This window comes from Loxodonta africana, chromosome 16 (genome assembly GCF_030014295.1).
Source record: "Loxodonta africana isolate mLoxAfr1 chromosome 16, mLoxAfr1.hap2, whole genome shotgun sequence".
NCBI classification, from domain to species: domain Eukaryota; kingdom Metazoa; phylum Chordata; class Mammalia; order Proboscidea; family Elephantidae; genus Loxodonta; species Loxodonta africana.
Window position 1 is genome coordinate 33,282,899 of NC_087357.1, and position 23,349 is coordinate 33,306,247.

A 23,349-nucleotide genomic window follows, 5' to 3' on the forward strand; every position below is an offset into this window, starting at 1 on the left:
CACACACACACCAGCCAGCACTTCTGAAACAGATGAAGGCTGGGGCAGGTGGGAAAGGGAAAGGTGCTCCCTCAATGGAAGAAAACCCTTGCCGGGGCTGGGGGAGCCTCAGCAGCAGCCCTGGAAAGGACCCCCACGCGATGCCCATGCTCTTCTCTCCAGTGGGGATGAGCACAAAGGGTGCTTTGAAGCAGGCAGTGAGGGAGGGGATGCTGACATTTCATGGGGATGGCCAAATTAGGAGCCACCTGGAGGCTAGGGCCACAGGGCTGGGAGAAGGGGAGGGCAAGGAGGCGAGGCCTGCAAGGTTGAGGTTTGTGAGGCCTCCCTTGTCTGGTGCTGTCAAGGTCAGCAGGTTTGGGTTCACTGAAGGGTCAGGATGGTTTGAATTACTGGCTCTGCCGCAACTCAACTCAGCTATGAGGCTCGGAGGCTCGTGATCAGTCTCTCAGCCCCTGAGCCAGCCCCTGCCCTCCCCTAACCCTCCTTGCCCTTCCACCCCCATGAAGCAGAATAGGAGAGACCCACAGAGCCCCAAGGCCACCAAGGCCCTGAGGAAGCCAGGGTGAGGAGGGCCCATTGCTGTACAGGTAGCAAGGGTGGGAGAGGCTGCCAGGACCCATTCCTCTGGCCCGCAGCACTCCTGGGTCTCCCTGGTCTGCATTCTTTCCAAATCCTCTTTCTAAGGGGTCCCTCAGACCAGGTGCCTGCCCTTCTTAGCTGTCTGCTGGCCTGCAGAGGAGGAGGTGCCCTGGGAGGAGAGCAGAGAGCAGCAGGCCTGGGGGACAGCCTCAGCCTGGCTCCTCCCACCTGCAGCCAGAGCCTGTGCTTGGGGGAGAAGGGCAGAGCTGAGGCAGCAGATTTCTGGATAGGCGCCCTTGCTGTGGGAGGAGAGTGGTGCCTATCTGCAGGGCTGAAAGGGAGTTGCCAATTGGGGGACTAGGATTCGAAGAGATAGTCTAAAGGTTGGTGTGTGTACGCATGCACGTGCGTGTACAAATATGGAGATCCGGGATCACTGGATGGCCTCAGCTGAGAAAGTTGTAATACCTATACTACAGCCACCACGATTTCCAGTGATGGAGGGACACATAGAGCCATCTCTACATCACATCTGTGCATTCTCTCCTGGGAGGTAGGGCCCACCTATCCAGTCTTTCTTTTGGGCCCTTTATTAAAAAAATACTCTGTGTTAAATCTCAAAATACTTCCCCAGTCAACCAAATGTAACTCTTTATCCACAACAGTGTAAACCAGTTGGACAACTAAGACGGTTAATGATTTGGTGACAGTCTCTGGTGTACGTGCAGGGATTTATGTGCAAATTCAGGGACCTATGTCAGCTACATGGCCATGGCTAAATCCCAGTATTTCCCCATGGAAAAACACAAGTCCCCCTGTGCTCAGGGCCCAAGGGAAAGTCCTGCCATAACTCACATCTACCTCTGCATAGATGACACGGTCAATGTTCAACAGGCTCATGGCCAACATTGCCCAGAGAGTTTGGCTAAACTATGCGATCCCACTAAGATAGAAATATTTCCCCCTCAGGTATGAATGGTCTAATTTCCCAGGTTACTAGGAAGATATAATCATAACGATGAATGTATGTTCATAAGTAGCTTTCTTTCTTTCTTTTTTTTTTATGGTATCTTAATGAATACTGATCTTTGAACCTTAGCCCTTTCTTGGACTGGAGTGTACATTAGCCAGGTTTTGAATAATGGCTGGAAAATAAACATAGGTTGAGCTTTGTTAATGTCGTTAAACTGAGGCACTTGTCTAGGCAGATGACTCCCTCCATGTATACCTGGTTTCTGGACTTTCATAGGATTTCTCCACGAGGGCCAAGTCTGACAGGCACTAGGTGGTACAGTGTGTGTGAACGGATGTCATCCCAGCAATAACCCACAGAGCACCTCTCCTTATAAACGCAAACTCTGCTTGGCTTCCCTCTGCCAATATAACACCTTCTTACAGTGTGTAGCAAGAGTCTGAAAGAAGAAAAGTCCAATTCGTTGCTGTGGAGTCAAATCCGACTCATGGCAACCCTGTGTGTGACAGAATAGAACTGCTTCATAGGGTTTTCTTAGCTGTACTCTTTATGGCAGCAGATTGCCAGGCCTTTCTTTCACAGCGCTACTAGGTGAGTTCAAACCACCAACATTTAGGTTAGTAGTTGAGTGCAAGCCATTTGCACCCCCCAGGGGCCTGCAAGAGCCTGGGAGGTGAGTAAAAGCAAAAAGAGGCTCCACCACTCCCTGCCCACAGGGTAAGCTCACTTCAGAACTCTGAGAGCACATTCCTAGGTGGGTATTTTCTAAGAAGGGACTTGGATGACTGGATATGTGTCTGGGTGAGGATTATGTGGTAAACAGACATAATTGTGCCCAAGTGCTGTGTTTAGGTAAGGAGCTGGGGCAACCTCATTTTTTTTTCCCCCAATACGGTGTGACCTCACCAAGACGTCTGCGCCCTCTCCGACCCCCCTTCCAGCTCCTTCAGGCTGAATCCTGTCCCACTAAAATGGAGTACACTCGGCAAGGATTCTCCCAGCTCTTCCCATGCAGGGAGTGCTCAGGTCCTCTCTGACTCTGCCAGCCTCCTGCGTCTGGCCCAAAAGACCCCAGAGTATATAGGCACGGTGAGCCTGAGAAACAAGTACTCTGGCCTTACCTCAGCCTCAGCCCGTCTCCCTGTGCCCACCTCTCGCTCAGTTCAGAGCCAGCCTGCCAGGGAGCAGACACCTGCAGACTCCCCCATCAGCCTCCTCCATGAGAGCAGCTGCACTCACAAAGATCCAGGGCCTAGGCAGCTTGGCTGTGGCACCCTCTGCTCTTCTCTGGGGTGCTCCTTGCCCCTTTTTCTGACCCTGGCACTCTTCCTGCTGCCCCGCCAGAAAGACAGTGGGGAGGAGAGGCCGGTGACCAGGACATGCCTGGTTTACATTAATGAGCTACACCGACTGTAATCCAGCCACAGAGGCAGTCTACAAAAGGAGGCGATCGCGGGCGGCCAGGAGCAGAGCTGCTCAGGTAATTGGTTTATCTATCTGGAAGCAGGGGGAGCAATCTCAGCACAGACAGACTAGCAGTAAAGTCTCTTCCTTAAGGCTATTTCCTTTGTCTTTTCAATTGCTTGCACATCCATGTGAGAGAGGGAGAGAGTGTTAAAGAGAGAGGGAGAGGGAGAAATGTTAATTTGTGAATTAATGGCTTTTCTCAGCGGAATTGTAAATTCAAATGTCACCTCACACGGTGACACCATGGCTGGTCTGCTGAAGAAGCAATGATAAGATCCCCCACCTCCCTCGGTGCCCCTCCCTCCCCAAAGATAGCTGTGGAGTGGAACATGCTACTTTTAATTTGCAATAACAACACAACAGAGGTATGCAGTAATGACTGCCTTCTTCCACCCTCCTCCTGGCTTCCTTCCCTCCCAGTCCAGTGGGCTCCCCATTTCCCCCCTCCCCACCCCTTTGCTCTTCTGAAACAACACCTCACCTTGCCCTGGCTGCCCCCTACCCTGCCCCAGCCAGGGCCTGATCACATGGTGGGGGGGGGGGTTTGCCTTTGGAATTGACGATGCTGCAACCCTCTCTTCTCCTTCAATAATCAGGGAATTAATGACCCTGAAGTTAAAGTGAGGCTGATACCGAGGCCCTGCCCAGCGTTGGGAAAAAGCCTTCATTGTTTTCAAGCAGGAGGCGGGCAGCAGTGAGGGAGATTCATGGATGGAGATTGAATATGCAATTTTCTTTCACCTTGCCAAGAGCTGCCCCTGGGCTGTGCCTGGCCTAAATTTTTCCTTTTACCATCTCTGCCTTATCCGGCCCTCCCACCTCCCTTCCATTCTTTCCAGAAAATTACCTTCAAAATTGATTTCCACTTTTACAAACAAATATAATGGGAACACAGGAAAAAACTTGGGCCGTGATGAATTAGGGCTGTCAGGTGCTTCCAGGTCTCCTTTGCTTTTGTTTTACTACCCGATCTGCTCTTTGTTTTTCCAAAGGCTGGAAAAAGTGCCCTCCATCCACCAAGTGCCTGACCCTTCCGGCCACTGGGGCCTCAACCCCAAACCCCATCATTGGCCCAAGGCAGAAGTGATCCAGGCCCTGAAGCTCTATTAGCCTCTTAGTTTCTGATGGAAGCCTGAGCCACCTCTTCCTTTTCCACTCTCTGGCCCTTAGGAACCCACTCTCTGAATGGTCTCTAACCACCACCCCCAAGCTATTTCCCTTGACCCCCACACCATGTTCCCTCTGGCCCCCATACCTCTTAAAGTCCAGACCAGATGCAAACCTCCACCTCCTCTAATGTGGGCAGGATCAGTGTATACCTCGACTAGAGCAAATAAGAGACAGACAGACACTGAGAGATCCCAAAAGACAGGAAGGTAGAAGACCAGAGCAAGACCTGAGATTGGGAGACCAGGCTCCTCTTCAAAGGGCTGCAAGAGTTCCAAGCCGCAGGTCCACACAGCCTGAGTGGGTAGGGGATCCTGCCTCAGTCTCCCTAGCCTTGGGCCCCAGGCTACCCCTGGAGGTAGGCTCAGGGCATCCCCATCCATTTGCCAACAGAATGCAAGGTGATGCCTATGGGGCCCTTTGGGCAAAGCTCTATATACACAATTGTGCCTCAGACCACAGATGCTTAACACAGGCAGACCTGGCTTCCAGGTCTCTACACTCACTGGCCTGGTGGGCAGGCACATGCTCACACCTGACAATCTCTTTAAGCACGCACACAACCCAGCAAATTGTACACCTTCCCAACACTTGGCATTCCATACCTCCTTTTACCCAAAGATCTCGAGATGGTAGGAAACACACACATACTCATACTTGCATAAGCAGTGTAAAAACTTATCTATGGGCCCATAAAATAAACATATAAGCTTGCATTTGGGAACAGAAATGTACATCAATGGACAGAAGGAGTGATGCCTCCATGTTAGACAAAGGAGAAGGTGCTATCATTATTTACATACACCTAAATGCCTGTGGATGCTAAGTGATAGCATGTGGCCTGACTGGATAGCTACAGAGCAAACGAGCAGGAAGACAAAGGTCCTCCAAAGCACACGTGGGAGGCTGACTTGTTTTTCGCACTGTGCTGGTCCTATCTACGTTAGGTTATCCATGGAGCAGCTTCTCTAGGCTGCCCTAGTTATAAGCAGCCACACCAAAGTTAGGGAGCCTGTGCCCAGATAAGTTTCTCTCTGACATAACTTCACCTCCCCTAGAAACATAACACTGTCAATTAAGCCTTCCTCCCCAGATACATAAAGACCCATTTTCCAAGATGGACTTGGTCAACACTTTATATCCATGATCTCATTTAACCCTCTCCACGGTCCCCATGAAGCAAGTGCTGTTACATCTCCATTGTACAGAGGAGACAACTGAGCTGATGGAGGTTGACTTGGCCAAGGTCATACCACTAGGAAGTGGCGCTAGAGTTCAAAGCCAGCTGTACTCCACAGCCCATACTTTTCCCCACTGAGCCACTCTTCCCACCAGTGCTAGGCTCCACGAGCTGCACAGCCTGCCTTGGCCCTTGCTGCCCTTCCTGGTGAAGTCTGTGCAGCCTTCCCTGGCCTGAGGCCAGGGCTCCTAGACAGGGCAGGTGTTGCTCATTTCCACAGCTGAGTCCCTTTACTGGATCCAAGCCTAACCTGAGCACCACCCTTGTGGGCTTCTCAGAGGGTAACCAACTCAAGAAATAAAACACTTCTTCCGGTTATGGCTTCATCCCAAGCAGAAGGGAGCAACTAAAGGCAGTGACAAGCCTCAGCCATTTGCATCTGTGCAGCCTGCCCCGCTGCAAACTCACAACTGCACTGGCTTGGCACCATTCAGCTGCACAAGTCATTGTGCACCTGATTAACGGAAGGCAAAACCACAGCCCCGTGCAATCCCACACAGCAAAGGAGGAGACCAGCACACCTTCCCTCACACAGACCAATAGGCTTACACCATATGACTCCATGTGGATTTTTGGACAAGTTATGTAACTGCTCTATGTTTCAGCAACAACACCGGTGTACAGCAATGCTTTGGGCTCCAGCCAAAAGCAACTGAGTGGGAAGAAAGGACTTCAGAGTTTGAGCCTGATTGTAGATAGGGAGACAAGAGTCTCTATCCTCCAGCTGTGTAAGCCAGAGCATGGAACATTCGGGGAATCAGTGTCCCTTCAAAGTGCCCAGGGAATCCAGCCCCAGTATAACCCACCACAACCCACTGCCTTCAAGTTGATTCTGACTCATAGTGACCCTATAGGACAGGGTAGAACTGCCCCATAGGGTTTCCAAGGCTGTAAATCTTTATGGAATCAGACTGCCACATCTTTCTTCTGTGGAGAGGCTGGTGATTTCGAGCCGCTGACCTTTCAGTTAGCAGATGAGTGCTTAAACAGAGCCCCACCAAGGCTCCTTTAGCCCCAATATCCCAGAAAAACCCAGTGCCGTCGAGCTGATTCCGACTCATGGTGACCCTATAGGACAGAGTAGAACTGCCCCACAGAGTTTCCAAGGAGCGCCTGGCGGATGTGAACTGCCGACCCTTTGGTTAGCAGCCACAGCACTTAATCACTACGCCACCAGTGTTTCCAGCCCCAATATAAAATACTCAACCATAATTGTAGCTAAGAAGAGGCGAGCATTTTGGCGGATGCTGGATGGGGGCTCTACCCTCTCTGACTGATGGGCAGCCTGTTTTTTGGATGCTTCATGACATAACTTCCTCATCTATCCCTAACTCATTCTGGGAACTTCTAGACTCTTGGGAGGAGGGTCAAGGCATCTTCACTAGCCATTTCTCAAAAGAAAGTCTGTGAGATTTTTCCATACCTCCAAAGGTCAAAGAATCAGGAGTCTCAAGCAGGTTCACAGTCACTGTCCGTCTCCTTTTTCCCCAGAGCCACAGCTGATTGGCCTTTTACTAATATTCCCACAGCTATGATTGCTACAGATACTAATAACACTGTCCACATTCTGAGTGCCAATGCCAATAATACTTTGGATATTATCACTGCAACACCAATAACTACTGCTGAGACTGTCTCCAATAATGCTAGCACATGCTGCAGTGATTGTCCTCACTAATGCCCACCACCGTGACATTGTTAGAGCTGAAGAATAGGCCGAACTGTACCCGAAACTTGGGATCAGCTTCCCTGAGGACAGAAGCTCATAGCTTGCTCTCGGGGTGTGACACTTCTAGTGAGAGGCCCAGTGCCTGGGGCCAAAGGAGGACCAGCCTGGCAGGAGCATCAGTGGTCCTTCTAGAGGGAGATGAGCCCCTCCACTCCCTGTAGGGTCTAGTCCCTTGACATGTATTCCCATCCCTGTCCCAACACCCCTCAGTTCCCAAGTCAGTTTTCACTTTTGTCTGCAGTTCTGGTCCAAAGCTGAAGGACACACCTGGGTGTCTATGCAACCTCTGCCTGCTGCCGCCTCCTGCAAAAACCTACCAGCTGCTTTGCTACCTTGGCCTGACTGCAGAGTTGGGCTACATCATCTTGACACATAATTATCTCCCCTATTCTTAATCATCTGAGCTGCTCCCTAATGCAAACAGGGGCCTGGATGCTTGGAGGCACCCAGGGTGGAGGAGGGGGATGAAGGTCTGTGAAAGGGCTTTGCTCTCTCCTCTCCTCTCTCTTCCCACCTGGGTCTGATAGATCAAGTCAGGGTCCAGGGAGAGCTAGCTTCCTAAAAAAACCAGGGAAAGGACGGCTCAATCTGGCCTGAGGCTGGTCTAGAAAAGGCAGGAGCCAGGTTAAGAGGAAGGGGAAGTCAGGGCAAAAAACTCCCTCCTACCAAAAAAATGGAACGAGGTCTCTGATCCTTCTTGCTACCTGGCAAGGCTTAGGAGATAGTGTTTAAGCAGTAAGGGGAAACTTGGAGGGCCCCCATTATCCCTCACCTAAAAGACATTAACTGCTTTCCAAGATGTCTCCCGGCTTCCCTCTTGGCTGGTCACACTGCTGGAGGGTGAGCTTCCCCCAACCCAGCCTTCTTCGTGTCCCTTCCTGCTGATGCCTTAAGCAGCTATTCCTACCTTCAGAAAAAAGTCCAAACTTCTCATATGATCCAGTCTTGGCCTGATATCCTGTGACCCTAACCCCTCTCCCTAGTCTTACCTCCTACTACGTACCCTTGCCCTTCATCACAGCCAAAGTTCCCTGAATTTTCTCGCCACAGTACCTTCTGGTCACAAGGCTCAGTCTAGGAGATTTTCATGCTACCATTGTCTTTATCATCATCCTCATTCATCCTTCAAGCTCCTCCTCAAGCGGCAGCCCTTCCTGACAGTTTTCTCCCTCTCCACTCTGAACTCCCATGGCTTACAGCCCAGATCTCTGTTGCAACACAGATATCTGATGGGCCTTTCTGCTCTCTGGGCTCATGTGCTTTACACGCCCCGCTAGACTATAAGCTCCTTAAGGACAAGAATCATATCTTGTTCTGCTTTGAGATTTTATAGCACCAGGTCTTTCTTGCAACTGATGTGCAGGAAAGGTTCATTGAACTGAATAGACCAGAAACAATAAGTGTGATCAGCTATCCAGAGAGAAGGTTGCTCTGTCCTGGGCCAGCCCAGCCTGGCCCTGGGTGGCAACAGACTCGCGCCAGGGCCTCCCTACCTCTGGTCTCCTTTCATGGCCTTCAGGAGGAGCCCAGGGAGCAGAGGGTGTGCTTGGCCCCAACCTCAGGCCCATGGGGGAGCATAAAAGTTATTACAGAGTTAAAGTCATTACAGAGGCTTCTCCCGGCCCACTGGATGCCTTACACTCTGCTAAAAAAAGCAGCGGCTGGTGGTTTAAAGGAGAAACCCTTTAGGGTTTGAGGCAGAATCTTCTAAACCACTCAAAGAATCAGAGGGCTTGGCTAATGCCTGAGTATGGGAAGCCCTCGGGGGGAACTGGGACTTAAGGCTTTTACTCAGCCTCCCCCTGCCCATCAGGGGCTGCCGCCAAAACAACCACAATGAAATTTAGTGAGTGGCAAAGGCCGTGGCAGCCAAATGGGTTTGGATATTTTGGAAGAAGGAGAAATAGAGCCAGACAAGCTGTTTCCCTGTGAAACGAGGCCATTAGGGCTTCTGGAAGGAGGCCAGCACCAGGTCATCACTGTCTTGCCAGACCTAGGCCTCTCATCCACTCCATCCCTTCCGCTGAAGGCCAGGGCTCTTTCTCTTCACCCGTAACCTAGGCCTAGGGAACATCAGACCACGGGCCCAGGGAATCCCGGCTTTATCCTTTTTCTATTCCTTACCATCTAAAGCTGCCCCCATCAAGGGCTTGTCTATGCTTGGGATGACCATATCATTTATTGTCCAAACAGAACATTTTTTAGAGTAAAAGGAGATGCTGACTGGCCAAGATGCGGAGACAATAGGCATAAATCGAGACTGTCTTGGTATAGTGGGGTGTGCACTCACCCCTTTATGCTCATCCTTATGGATTCTGTCCATTCCGTGGGAGATATTCTTAAAACCATACACTTTCCCTAGGCCAGATTACATCTTTTCCAGTGGGGATCCTGAGAGAACTGAGGCAGGAAGCAGGCTGCAGACACTGTACCTCTGCTTGTCTCCCATGGCCCTGGCCTCATGCACCAGAAGAGAACCAAATGTTCACCAAGGGACCCCTTATGGCACAATGTGTGTGAATTCTCAGTAGAGGAAAAACCTGGAATCTCAGTCTTTCTTCATTTCAGTGACCCCCTTAATTCATTTTTCCTCTCCTCCTTACCATTCTTCTTCATTCTCTACTCCTTTTAACTGCCCAACACTGTGCTGAGGTGTTCCAGGGACTGGGGGATGGGAAAGAAGGAGCCTGAGTGCTGTTTCCTCTCATGGAGAAGAAGAGTCAAGGGGCCAGCTCCCTGTGTAGTTTATTGGGGGTGGTGTCCATGTGTGACAGAGAAAAGACACCCAGGTCAGGTGCAGATGACATTACTCCCCACCTCCTGCTGGGTTGGGATCAGGTGAGGACAAGGCAGGTTGGCCTTTCATCCTCGGGTCAGAGACCAGCTGTCCCCCAAACTCCAAAACCTTCCCAGGTAAAATGTCTCATGCTCCTCCTCCTGGCATCCCACAGGGCTCGATGGGTGAGTCCCAGTGGAAGATGAGGCAGTTAGGGCTGCTGAGCAGATGGTGAAGCTGATGGCCCCACCAGTAGCCTCCCTCCCTCTATCCAGGAGCCAGCAGGACAGTGTGGGTACCTGGGCTTTGCTACTAAAATTGATCTCACAGCAGAGCAGCTGGAGGCCGGGCCGAAACCGGAGCTCTGAGTCCAAGGACAAAGCATGCAAAAGGGAAGCCAAACCTCTTCCCTCCTCCCTACCTTCATCACGTTTCCTCTTCTCACCATTGGAGCGAGGAATTCCCAGGATCCCATTGATGGAGTAGGATCCCACTGGATCATTGGAGGCGCTGGAGACAGGAGGGGAGGCTGTGCTGGGAACTGGATGAGAGGAAGGAGAACATGCCATAAGAAGAGCAGTTGTGACCTCAGGCCAGAGCCCCAGGGCTGGTGGCAAAGAAGCAGAAGAAATAAGGGGTGGGGGTTCATAGTCCCCTTCTTCCTCTGGGGCTAAAGTGGGAACATGTTTCTACATATAGTCCAGGCTATTCAATTCTGCCCAGCCCTGGAGTGAATGGAGACCATCAACCCCAAGCCTTCTCAGTAGACCTATAGATTTCACTGAAGATGAATTTCAGGCCCAGGAAACACTAAGACTGATTCAATCTGGAAAGTGGTTCCGCGCTCCTCTAGAGAGCATAGTTCCTAGGCTGCCTCCCTCACAGCTCCTTCAATCCCCAGGGCTGAACAAATCCCTCTAACAAACCACAGCTCATCATTTCTCAGTCTCTTGGGCTGAGTCTTTACCAGTCCTGATTTATGGTCTGTGGTTTTCTAAGATCTGCCTAATTCTTCAGAAGACACAGAATAGTCCTAATACACCCCAAGGTGCACAGCTCCTCTCCCCTCCATTGCTTCTGGTCTTGAAACCACTTGAGCAGTTCCTAATCTTCCCCTGAGGGCACAAACTAGTGAACCTGTTCACTGAGCGGTGATCAGCTCAGGTACAGTTTGGCCTCACCCTCCTTCCAGGCACATGCTGTTACATAGGCCTAATAAACAACAGCTCCTGCCAACTCCAGGAGGGCTGGGACCAGCCATTGCTACTTCCTGCTGGTCAAGAGAGTAGGGAACAGCTGCCAAGAGGGGCAGCAGGAAAAGTTTAATCACTTCCTAGCCCCTCAAGCTTAAATATGGCTACAGCGGCACCAAGTACCCTTGGGCCTGAGGGAAGCCCAAGCCATGTGTGGAGGTGGGCGGGGCCTTCACGGGTGTTCTGAGACGCCTGGTCACCTCTCTGAGAGGCCATGAGCAAGGGTGAGTAAATGAGGAGGACGGTGAGGGGCAGGGAGCTGCAGAGTGAGTGAGATAGAGACAGAGATCACGAACACAGGCCAAGCAAAGCCAGAGGCCATGAGGAGGAGAGAAGAGATACAAATCCAGAGACACACATAGGGAGAGGTGAGAACAGAGGGGAAAGGCAGAGGGAAGGAGAGAAGAGAGAAGGACAAGTAAAAATTTTTTTATTTAAATAGGAAGATGGAGTAAGAGAACAGATGCGAAAGAAAGAGGGACAGGCAGGGAGACAATCAGATAAAAGGTGAAGGCAAGGGAGGAGAGATGGGAAAATAAAAAGAAACTCTAAAAGAAGGATATTGATTTAAAAGAGAGAGAGAGAGAGAGAGGCTGAGTAAGATAAGTAAGGCAGAGGTGAGGTGACGTGGGTGGGAGACAGAGCACAATTCAGGTGGGCTAGTCTCTGTCAGGGAAACCCTGAACCTCTAGGAGCTCAGGAATTAGCAAACTGGCCAGTCAAGCCTTGGACCTCAGACTGGATGGAATGCTCCTGGGGGTGGAGCCAGGCTTCCTCAGTGGGCCCAGCTTCCCCTTCCTCATTCCCTGAGCTCTCTTACCAATGGTGTGGCCGGGGGCAGTCACTCCCGTCCCAGCCCCATCCGGCGTTGGGTGGAAAGGCTGCTGAACTTTGGTCCGGATGATCCTGCAACAGCATCACAACAGCATCACACATCACGTGCCTCTCCTGGTCTGGCCACCTCCAGCCCAGCCCTTGGAAGGGCTCTCCCACGCTCCCCTCAGTCCTTCCCCATCAGTCTATTCCCTGCAACCCTGCCCTCATTGACAGCTGCCGGGCACAGTCTTCCCTCCTGGTGGCTCCGCAGGGCCCATCTAGTGTAGCTGTGAGCGGAGGCAATCTGCGCTGTGCTCTGCCCTGTGCATCGTCCGGCTGCAGGTTGAGTTTTGGTAGTGAGGATCAGGGCCGTACACTGAGTGGAGCTCAGTATCCTTTCCCCTTCTGCGGGTGGGGACTGCTGTGGCTTGCTGTCCACCCTTCCCTCCTCAACCATACTTATCTTCCGCTGGTAACAGGAATCCTGGTCTAGTGGCCATTTTGGAGCAGTGTTTCCTACTGGAACTGTGTCACATGCCTCCAGAGTCAGGGGAGGGGGTGGAATTTCCCCACCCCTTGAGCTAAGAAGTAGCCAGGAAAGAGCTGGGTCATAGGGGACCCTTTTGTCCCCAGGATTCCAACATAGCACATGGTCCCTCTGCTGGCTGTCAGGCCCTAAACAACCTCTTCTTGAGTCCACTTATGGTCCTCAAGCAAGTCCAAGCCCTGGCCCCACCCAGCTGGCTGGCTGATGGCCTCCTTTCCTGCCTGAGGGTCTTACTTGGGTCACAGTCTCTTTACTGCCCAGTTGAAAAGCCTGTTGCCCTCCCTGCAGACCCAGGGGTGGAGAAGGAATCAAGCATGGGGGTGGGGGAGGGTGAGCCTGCTTTTCAGTGATTTAGAAGAGCCAGGCCCAGTGATCCAAAAGACCAACCCTGGGACTGGCGCTGAGGAGTGGCCTTCTCCACTCACTGGTCAAATTAGGTTCCCTTGCAAGCAGCTTTTCCCAGGGCCTTGCTTCTCCCCCCAGAGAGGTATGTGAGCCATGCTCACCTCAACCAGCCAGGTGAGTCACAAGCCACAGCAGACTCAGCTCTAACCGGCTTTTACTGAACACTTGCAGGCAATAGGGATGAAGCCCCTACATCACAGTGCTGGAAATTAAGTTAAAAAAACAAAACAAACCCATTAGCCATTGAGTCGCTTCCGACTCAAAGCGACCCTATAGGACAGAGTAAAACTGCCCATTAGGGTTTTCAAGGAGCTGCTGGTGGGTTCAAACTGCCGACCTTTTGGTTAGCAGCCATAGCTCTTAATCACGGAGAAATTAAGTTAGGGAGAGAAAATATAGATCCCCCCACAAAAGCTAAGTAAGCATGAGGGGGCCTGGGAGTAAGTACCAGAAGGATTCAGAGGAGGAAACCCCTTGTAGTTGGGGGAGTGGGGGAAAAAGCCACTGAGCAGTTAGAACTTGATGTAGATCTTCAAAGCAGAGTAGGACTGAAGTTGGAGGCATGTAGAATAGTGGAAGAAGTCCCTGGGTAGTGCAAACGGTTAACACACTCAGCTACTAACTGAAAGGTTGGAGGTATGAGTCCACCCAGAGATACCTTGGAGGAAAGGCCTGACGATCTACTTCCAAAAAATCAGTCACTGAAAACCGTAAGGAACACACTTCTACTCTGACACACATGGGGTCTCCATGAGTCAGAATCAGCTCATAGCAACCGGTTTTAGGACAGTGGAAAGAGCACAGGGTTGCAGGTTAGGGGCTCTGAGTCCAGTTCTGACTCTATCATTAGGAGGCCACATAGCTTTGTGTTTAACATTCAGCATCTTTGGGCCTCAGCTTCTTCAGCTGTAAAATAAATGGGCTGGACTGCAGGAGCACGAAGGTCTCTTTCCCAGTGAAAAATAATATGCTTCTGAATCTGAAAGGGGGGCCACAAAGATGGCGTTTTGCCCACGTCCAAGCGTAGACATGCATGTGTTTTTTGGCCTTTGACATAAATAAGTCGTCTGGGGGCAGTCATCAGTATTGAGCAGTTCAGGTGGGCCTGAGCTGGTCCAAGACCAGTTTTAGCTGGACTGAAGACCCCAGTCTCTTGTTTTCTTTAACTGAGTTGGAACTGGAAGTACACCTAAATAAGGAGATACTCTAAAAGCAGAGGGGTGCTTGACCTTGCAACTGAGCCACCATGCTGTGAGGACCCCAGGCCACACAGAGAACCATGTGAAGCTGATTCCACTAAAAGCCCCATCTAAGGATTCAGCCCACAGACAGCTACCGGAATATGAGTGAATGAGTCTTCAGTTGATTCCAGTCCCCACCCTTTGAATCACCCCAGTTGAAGCTGAGTGGAACAAAAACAAGCTATCCGTACTAAGCCTTGCCCAAATAGCAGATTTGTAAACAAAATAAAAGTTACCTTTGTTTTAAGCCAAAATAATAATAATATGCTTCTAAAAATGAGCAAAGAAGCAGAGAAACGGGTGTTATAAACAGGTACGGGGGCAGGGTAGAAGCAAAGACATGGATACTTTAATGTGCATGATGTTTTCAGGGATCAATGCCTAGACCAATCAGCTAGAAACAGTGGAAAGGAGGCTGAAAACTTGGGGATGATGATAGCTATTTTCCATTTATTGAGTACCTAAAACAAACAAACAAACAAAAAAAAACACCTGTTGCTGTAGAGTTAATTCTGACTCATAGCAACCCTATAGAACAGAGTAGAATTGCCCCATAAGGTTTCCAAGAAATAGTTGGGGGATTCCAATTGCTGACCTTTTGGTTAGCAGCCAAATGCTTAACCACTGCACCACCAGGGCCCCTCTGAGCACCTACTATGTGCCAATATTATGCGCGATTTAAAATATGTATATGTAATTTTGTTAATTCTCACAACAACTGCCAAAGAAGAGTAAATAGCTTACTCAAGATCACACTGCTAGTTAGGGCAGAGTCCGAATGCAGCCTCCAAAATCTGTGCTTTTGGTTGCTTTACCATACTTCCACCAACATATAAGAACCAGGTTTGGAGGGTCTCAAGCCATGAATGCTTTCTAACCCAGAGGGGTCACGTACAAACTGATCACAGTAAAGCAATACACAGGCATGAAGCATTAAGGACTAGCCTCTGGAAAGAAAGGGAAGAATTTCCACAACATTGCAAAAGCAGAATGGCCAGGATTTGACTACTAACTCATGTCAACTGTGGTTCTCAGGACCCAATTTTGTGCAACTGCAAGGTTGGTGGTATGTATTGTTGGCAGGAATAGGGTGTAGGGAGGTAGCTGGTTTTGGAACAGTGATGACATTGGTACCAGACGTTCCACATTTGAGCTGGTGGGGGAGTATGCAGGTGGACATGCCCATGCATCAGTTGACAACGCAGATACAAATTTAGGAGACTGTCAAGGAAATGAGTGTTGAAAGGTAGGAGAGGCATAAGGAGTAGAGGCTGGAGGACACCCACTTTCAGAGAAAGGGGGAAAGGACCTGACCTTGCAAAGAAGTCAGAGAATTGTTCACACAGGAAATGGGAGAAGCTGGGTCAGGCAGTTTCACGTAAGACAGCGGAGAAGAGTATTTTGAGGAAATCATAATCCACAGTACCAACTGTGACATAAAGATTGAGGAGAGTTGGCAATAAGAAGAAACATAGATTTGGGAATTTTGATGACCACTGATGAGCTTGGAGAGAGGGTCTCAGCAAAGTGACGGAAACAGGAACCAGACAGAGAGGTTAGGAAGCGAATGGGGGATAAGGAGAGGGAGGCAATAAGAGCAGACTGCTACCTTCAGAAGTCTGTCAGGGAAGAGGGAAGGAAAGAAAGGTGTGGAAGCCAGAGGATGGAACTAGCAGCTGAGTGGAGGGAAAATCTGGATAAGTTTATAGGCTGAGGAGGAAAAACCAGCGAAGAGGGAGAAACGGAAGTTGCCTGAGAGAACGTAAATGGTTGAGAGAGCAAGGCAGAACCAGGAGGGAATGGAGTGGAGCGCACAGGGGAAGGAGTCAGCCAGATATGGCATATTTTGACATGGCCAAAAGCTTCAAAAAGGTGCTTTTCTCTCTCAGCAAAGCAGAAGGTAAGGTCATCTCCCAAGAGATGAAGAAAGGGGGAAGGTTTGGCACATGATCACAATGGGAAAGATTAGAGAGTAGCTAAGGACAGCGTAAACTCGTCTACAAGAAAAGCCTAGAATCAGCTGCTTCTGATTCATTGCACTAAAGCTTCTGGGGATTTCAATGGGCACTGCCGGTGGCCCTGGCTTGAGGGGCTCTGGTCTAAGGGAGTTCCCGTGCTGGGGCTGGGTGAGGCAGATAACTGGATGGCCTTGCAGAGTTTCTGTCTTTGTTACCCAGAGCCTATGACCCCAGGGCACTGGTGTGGATTTAGCTGAGGCGGCAAGTGATGGAAAATCACTACTCCCTGACACCAGCTTGGTGGTGCATGGGAAAGGAGCTGGGCAGCGTGCGTGCTGTAACTCATGCTCTCGATGTCTACCCACAGCCCCCAAGCAGTAGACGCTTGCCAGTCCCCAGCGCTGATCTCAGAGAATTTAAGAATTGGGGCCACGGAACCCTGATGGTCATCCTTTGCAACCCTGCACCCCATACAACAACCCAACAACTCATGGGAATTTCACTAGAGGCTAGAAGAATGATGTAAAGCAGTTGCTCTGGACAACCACCTGATATTATTTCCTCTTCTTCCTCCTCCTCCTCCAATTCTTTTTCATTCTTGACCCCAAAGGACAGCCATGTCCTCCATGGCCCCAGGCAGGTTTGGCCTGGAAGGTCAAGTCCTTGGATATGAATCCTTGGAGGTGCAGTTAGGAGCACTGGAGGGCATATCTCCTGGTTCCACAGACAGACTGCCCTGCTAAGTGCCTGCTTCCCACTTCTCTCTCCAGCATGCTTTCCTCCACCACTTCAGAGGAGAGTCTGTCCTCTCCTGGGAACCTCCAGGGCTTTGGTCTGAGCTCCAGCATGGGGACTTGCAGGTACTTAGAGTCTCTCACATTCACAAGGGCATGAGCACAGCAAACAGAATCAGGGTATGGCTCTGGGGTCATTCTGCTTGAGTCTGAATCTCAGCTCTGCTACTTACTGCCTGTGAAAGCCTTGGTTTCTTGTTATTCCCTCATCTGTAAGTTAAGATAATACTATCCACTTCATAGGACTGTCGTGAGGATTAAATAGGATAATCCATGTAAAGTAATTAGCATGATGTTTTGCTCAAAAATGCAGGGGTTAAAAGTGCTCAGCTGTTAACCAATAGGTCTTCGATTCGAACCCACCAGCTGCTCCATGGGAGAAAGATGTGGCAGTCTGCTTCAGTGAAGATTTACAGACTTGGAAACCCTATGGGGTCGCTGTGAGTCAGAATCAACTCGATGGCAGTGGGTTTGGGTTTTTTTGGTATAATAATAGTAACTACTGGTATTATTATTCCTATGAGTGACCCCTAACTTCGGATGTTTTCTATTTCGGGGCTGAGCCGGGTGCAAGCAGGAGCCCTTCCAGCCCAATATGTCTGATCAATGCAAGTGCTACTGAAACTAGAAAGAGCATCAAGCAGACAATAAACAGCAGCTGCAGGTGTCCCAGCCCTGACCCCAAAAGAAGTTGCATCAGAAAGACAGACTGGAGACTAGATCAACCCCTGCCTGGGGGCTCTGGAAAGGATACACAGAGGGCACAAAGAGCAGTTCCTTTAGGAGAGATGCCAGGGGGTAATGGCAGAGCTTTAGCGTAAAGGATGGCAAGGCAAGTAGTGAGGTCACCCCTCTTTGGTTAAATTCACAGAAGGTCTCCAGCTCCCACCAAGCTGGGAATCAAAACAGTCTCATTCATTTTGTGAGTTAGAATGAAAGCCATGCCATCGGACTCCTATTGGCAGTTTGTTAAGCTCATGAAGAAACGCAAAATCTCCCAACCCTTCTTAGAAAGCACTAGGGAGTCTGTAACTCCTAGTTCTAGTTCTATTTCCTCTTCCTCCTTCTTTCACTTCTTCCTCTGTGTTTCATTCTCAGTCTCTCTCTCCTCGCTCTGTCTTATTCTGGCCCTCTCTCTAGCTCTCCTCTCTTTGTCTGTTTGTCTGTCTCCTTGTACCCTCAAGTCCCACTGTGGCTATGTGAGTTTATTGATTCCTGGGAGCTGGGGGGAAGTGGGAGGCAGGGCTGGGGTGCAGGCTCAGGGATGGAAATAGAAGGTTATAAATTATTTGTGACAGGAAAGCAATAGTGGCAGAGTGCTGAGCACAAGTCCTGTGTCACTATTAGATTCCTTTTAGCCTGATGACACTGTAAAAAAGGTTAAGTGTCTGCTGGAATCGTACACCTGGGGGGCCGGGGCAGCCCAGGAGCAGAACAAGCCACCGAGAGCAGGTATATCAATTCTCCAGGCCAATAATATTCCTCTCATTGATCGCTACGCAAAGTTCAAAAATCTCATTACAGCCAGGCAGACCGGGAACTTTTTACAAATCAATAGAATGATATAATGTATGTATACTTAGTACAAATGTATCTATTCATCTATCCATCCATCTATGGTCTGCCTGAGGGTTTCCAAGTTAACCTACCCATCATATTATGTTATGTTATGTATGATATTATATTGCACTATATTATATGATAATAAATGGTGTGCAAAAACTCCCCCTGAGGTGGAGACAAGAAGAGGTCCTATTAGCATGGAGGTGACCTCAGACAGCTCTCCTTGGAGGCAGTGAGGTGGCAGCCTTTCCAGGACTAAGCTGGTCAGGATTTCTAGGAGAATGCTTCCCTAGCCGAGGCTCCAGTAATAAAAACTACTGTCTACTGAGTATTTACTATGTGCTTGGCAATGTTCTAAGTGCTTCAAACAAAGCATTCACTTCATCCTCACAACAACCCATTTTACAGATGAAGTATGTTATAATTTGCCCAAGGCCACCCATTTAATAAATGGCAAAGCCAGGACTGGAATTCAGGTGGACTGACCCTCCAGCCTATACCTGTAAACAATAAGCCTATACCTGTAAACAATAAGCCTATACCCGTAAACAATAAGCATATTGCCTCCAGTAGAGAGGTCCAATCTCCTGGGTTCTACTTCCAGTCTCCTGTTATGTTCTGAGAAATGAAGTGTAATAGGCTCCTATGAGCCTCAGTGTTCCCAAGTGGAAAATGGGAAGTAATAACTCTTGTTGGAATCAGATGCTGACAATGCATATGTACATGGGAACTCCAAGCACGCCCCCATGAAATCTTGCCCAGCTATTCAGAACAGACTACTTTCTCCATTTTGGAATTACTTCCTAGTGGAGTGGCAGGCTGTTCCCAGGCCAGGTCGTATCACTGCATTGCTTAAACGGCCTTGGGAGCAAGATGTCAGGTAACTAGATACATGTGTCATATACATATATAAATCAATTTAAATTGTCCTGGGGTAGACTGCCCATTTTGGAGTCTATGCAGAAAACAGTTAATCCCTGATGTGGGGAAAGTCTTTCATGATTTGGTAAATCAAAACAACTGCAAAGTAGAGAATGTTTTAGATAAGTTGCCCACTGAGCGAGATAGGAGTAGGTAGAGTCTTTGCCAGTGACTTCAGGCTGCCTAGATCATTCCAGAGAACAAAACCATATTTGCTTCAGGAAAGGATATTTTGCCCAACAAATGCAGGTAATTGTTCCATCTCAGGCCTTTGAAAGCTGCCTACATCAGGCACGTGTCCCTGACTCAGCCCTGAGGCCAGTCAGAGTAACACCAACAGCCGGAGACTTTTCATGGCAGAACCTCAAGTGAGACATCATAGATCATCCAGGAAAACCTCCTCTCTCCTGAAAATGGTTCTACCTCTCCCTACTCCTGAGAACCCTAAGGAACTGGGCTCTCCTTTCCTCACAACCCAGAAACTAAGAAATGGAAATTTAATACCTCCTTCCAGCAGGAGGACCCCAATGGGAACAGCATCCACCCTGCACATGCCCTCCACTCTAAACAGAAACAATGTGTTCTTAGGCTCTGGATTTGCAGTTTGTGCAGAGTCCAGCATTGTTTTACCCACTCACATGCCCTGTGGGCTTCAGTTAGGACAATTAACCACATGGCAAGCAGGGTTCTGAGCACTGTGCATAACAGCCACTGATGAGAGTAAGGCCATGGTATGGACTGAACTGTGTCCTTCCAAAACGTGTTGAATTCCTGGCCCCAGTACCTGGGGATGTGATTCTGTTTGGAAATAGGGGTTTTCGTGTGCTATATTAATGGCGTCATACCAGTGTAGAGTGGATCCTAAAGCTAATCACTTTTGAGTTATAAAAAGACCAGAACAGATGCAGAGACATACACACAGGTAAGATAGACCCCAAATGAGGATCATCTACAAGCAAAGGAATCCCAAGGAATTCCTGGTAAGAACCAGGGCTACTGACAAGGAAAGACCTCCCTCTAGAGCCATGCCCTGAATTTGGATTTCTAGCTCCTGAACTGTGAGAAAAATTAATTTCTGTTCTGTTTTTCTAAAGCCACTCACTTGCAGTATTTTGTGTTATTGCTGCACTAGCTAACAAAGACAGGCCATCCTTCAAAGCTGTGGCCAAGACCTTCCGTTCTGGCTGTGGAGGGACATAGCTGGAATATAAAGGTTCCAGGGTTACAAGAGTTCCCCCAAGTGTGTCAAGAGCACCTGTCTCTTCTGTTGCATCTCAGAAGTTATAACTGAGCTCCAAGAAATGAGAGCCCTACCAAAAAGCTTTCAGGTTTTCATCAAAGAATTGTTCTTGAATTTCCTACATTAGCATCCCCTGGGGGCTTGCTAACATGCAAATCCCTGTCTCCCATCTCAGACCTCCCGAGTTAGGATTTCTCACAGCTAACTCTTCAGATTACCCTTTAACTCTCTAATGTTTGAGAATGACCAGTTTAAGCCAGGGGCAGAGAAAATCACCCTTCTGATTATTCAGAGGAGTCTTGAGAGAGTTAGGAGAAAGTCTCAGAGTTAAGAGAAAGTTCCTTACTCATACTCCATCACATTTCTCTCCATCTGATAACCTTGACTCCAGCTGACACAGCCACCAAAGTTCAAGAAGCTTATCAGTTCCTCTGTGAAGACTAAAGTATAGGTTAAAAATGAAAATGATTTCAAAATAGGATGACACACTCCTGGTGGGTCCCTTCATGAGCAGGCGTATTTTCCGCATCAGCCTTACCTTCTAAGACTGGCATTGAAGACAATAATCCCTCCACCACGTGTCCTTGGGAACCCAGGCCAGAGACAATTTACCAGGCTAGATGGGCCATGGGGCTGGCCCAACGGGGCAGTAGTAATGGTTTATATGGTGAATGGTAAGCATATAGATTGATTTAACTTTAAGATATGCATAAGTTTAAAAATCAAGGGGCAATGTGTTTAACCATTTGGAAACCAGTCTGCAGTGCATGACAAGCCCAGAGCATGACCAGACTAGCTCCTCTTGGCACCGGCCCTGCCCTCATCTGCCAGGGCTTCCAGTTAGAGCTGTTCACCCCGTGGGCCTAGTTGGGAGACTCCAGAGTCAACAAGGCTGCCCAATATGATGGAGAAAGGGGTGCTGCCATAGACTCCTTGCTGGGGCTATGTCTCCCTAAATGCTCCTGTCCACTCCCCTGTCCCTTCACAGGTACACTGACATCTCTGGGCCAGCCGAAGACAGTCTAGAGGGAGTACACATTGTGGAGGCAAAGGTGGGGCCTGTACCTGTCTCTGCCACCTCCCGGTCTCTAGCTTGCCGCACTTCTCACCTGGTTACTCTAGTAGTCAAAAACAATCCATCAGTCTATCTTGGGCTCCTCCTAAGATGTGGCTAAATCCTACCATTACTTCCTATTACCTACAGGATAAATTTGATATTCCCTAGCCTTCAAAATCTTTCCCAATCTGACTCCACCCTGGCTTTCCAGTCTCTCTCTTTCTGTTTCCCTCTTCCCCTCAGGGTCTAGTACAGAGCTGAAACCTTGTTTCCTGCTTACGCAATTCACATTGTGTCCTCCCCTGAACTCTGAGCTCTACAAGGGAAAATCTCAGGTCTATTTTATTCACCATTGTATTTCCAGGACCCAGCAACAGTGCCTGGCATAATGTAAGTACTTAATGATTCTTTGTTGAATAACAAGTTAATATTATTATTATAGTCTATCGTATTATCAGAAATAACATAATCTTAAGGGACATAGTGAACTAACATTTGTTTGCTGTGGGCCAAATACTGTGCTAAATACTTTACAGGGATTATTTAATTTACTTCTCACAATTATCTATGAAGTAGGTACTATTATTATCCTTATTCTACAAATATGGTAACTGAGGCTCAGAGAGGTTAAGTAAATTGCCCAGGATCACACAGCTATTAAGTAGCAGAGCTAGGATTTAAGCCTAGGTGCCTGACTCCAGAACCCAAGCCGCTAACTATTGGGTAGCATACCAAAAAAACAAAAACAAAAAACCATTGCCTCTGAGTGGATTTTGACTCATTGCAACCCTATGGGACAGAGTAGAACTGCCCCATAGGGTTTCCAAGGAGCAGCTGGTGGATTTGAACTGCTGACCTTTTGGTTTGTAGCCATAGTTCCTAACCACTGTGCCACCAGGGCTCTATTGGGTAGAATAAGTTAGTCAGATCAGGATAGAATCTGTGTGAGGCTGGGCCTGTTTACACATGAACAGATGAGCTGCATATAACAGTAGTAAAAGTAATAACTAACATTTATTTGATATTTAATATAGTGAATATTTCTTATTCATATACTGCTTGTCATAGTGAATATTCATACAGTGCCTGTCATGTAGTGAATATGAATTGCTTCTTCTGTAATAAATGCATCTTCCCATTCAAATCCTACCTACAACTCTACAAATGAGCATGTTCTCTCTTTTACCAAAGAGGCAATGGAAAGGCTAAGCAAATTGCTCAAGGTCACATGCTTAATAACAGCGGAGCCAGACTTTGGATCCAATCCTGGGACTCCAATATCTGTACACTGAACCATATTACTTCTGAAAATTTCTATATTAATATTTCTTTGCATTTTATTAACTATTTGGGCGTGAGCAAATTTTCCCTTCAGTCTTTTCACATCCGTGATCTAGACAACTGAGGAAACATACAGAGACGATTAACAGAGATCACATGTACCTGTGATACTAACCGTGCTTACCCACTCCCACGTATGTGCCACGGTTGTATTTGATAAGCATCATGTGTGTGGTACAAACCAACCACAATCTTAGGTTAAGTGACTATGGATTTCGGTGTATTTTACATGCACGGGTAGGTTTTCCAAATTATATAGTTGCTCATGCATATGATTGT

At 48.7% G+C, this 23,349-nt stretch overlaps 1 protein-coding gene across 5 annotated transcripts in view; it reads right to left on the reverse strand.

The window, feature by feature from the left end:
* PAX2 (paired box 2) overlaps nucleotides 1-23,349 on the reverse strand; it is an 82,311-nt gene that overhangs the window by 37,938 nt on the left and 21,024 nt on the right. For 3 of the 5 annotated variants that reach the window (XM_064269448.1, XM_064269446.1, XM_064269447.1), the window contains exons 4-5: nucleotides 12,008-12,093; nucleotides 10,356-10,475 (exon numbers count right to left, since the gene is read on the reverse strand). In XM_064269448.1, the coding sequence (XP_064125518.1) occupies nucleotides 10,356-10,475; nucleotides 12,008-12,093 (206 nt within the window). Of the gene's footprint in view, nucleotides 1-4,277; nucleotides 4,347-10,355; nucleotides 10,476-12,007; nucleotides 12,094-23,349 lie in introns of all 5 variants that reach the window. The other 2 variants (XM_064269444.1, XM_064269445.1) reach the window with 1 other exon arrangement.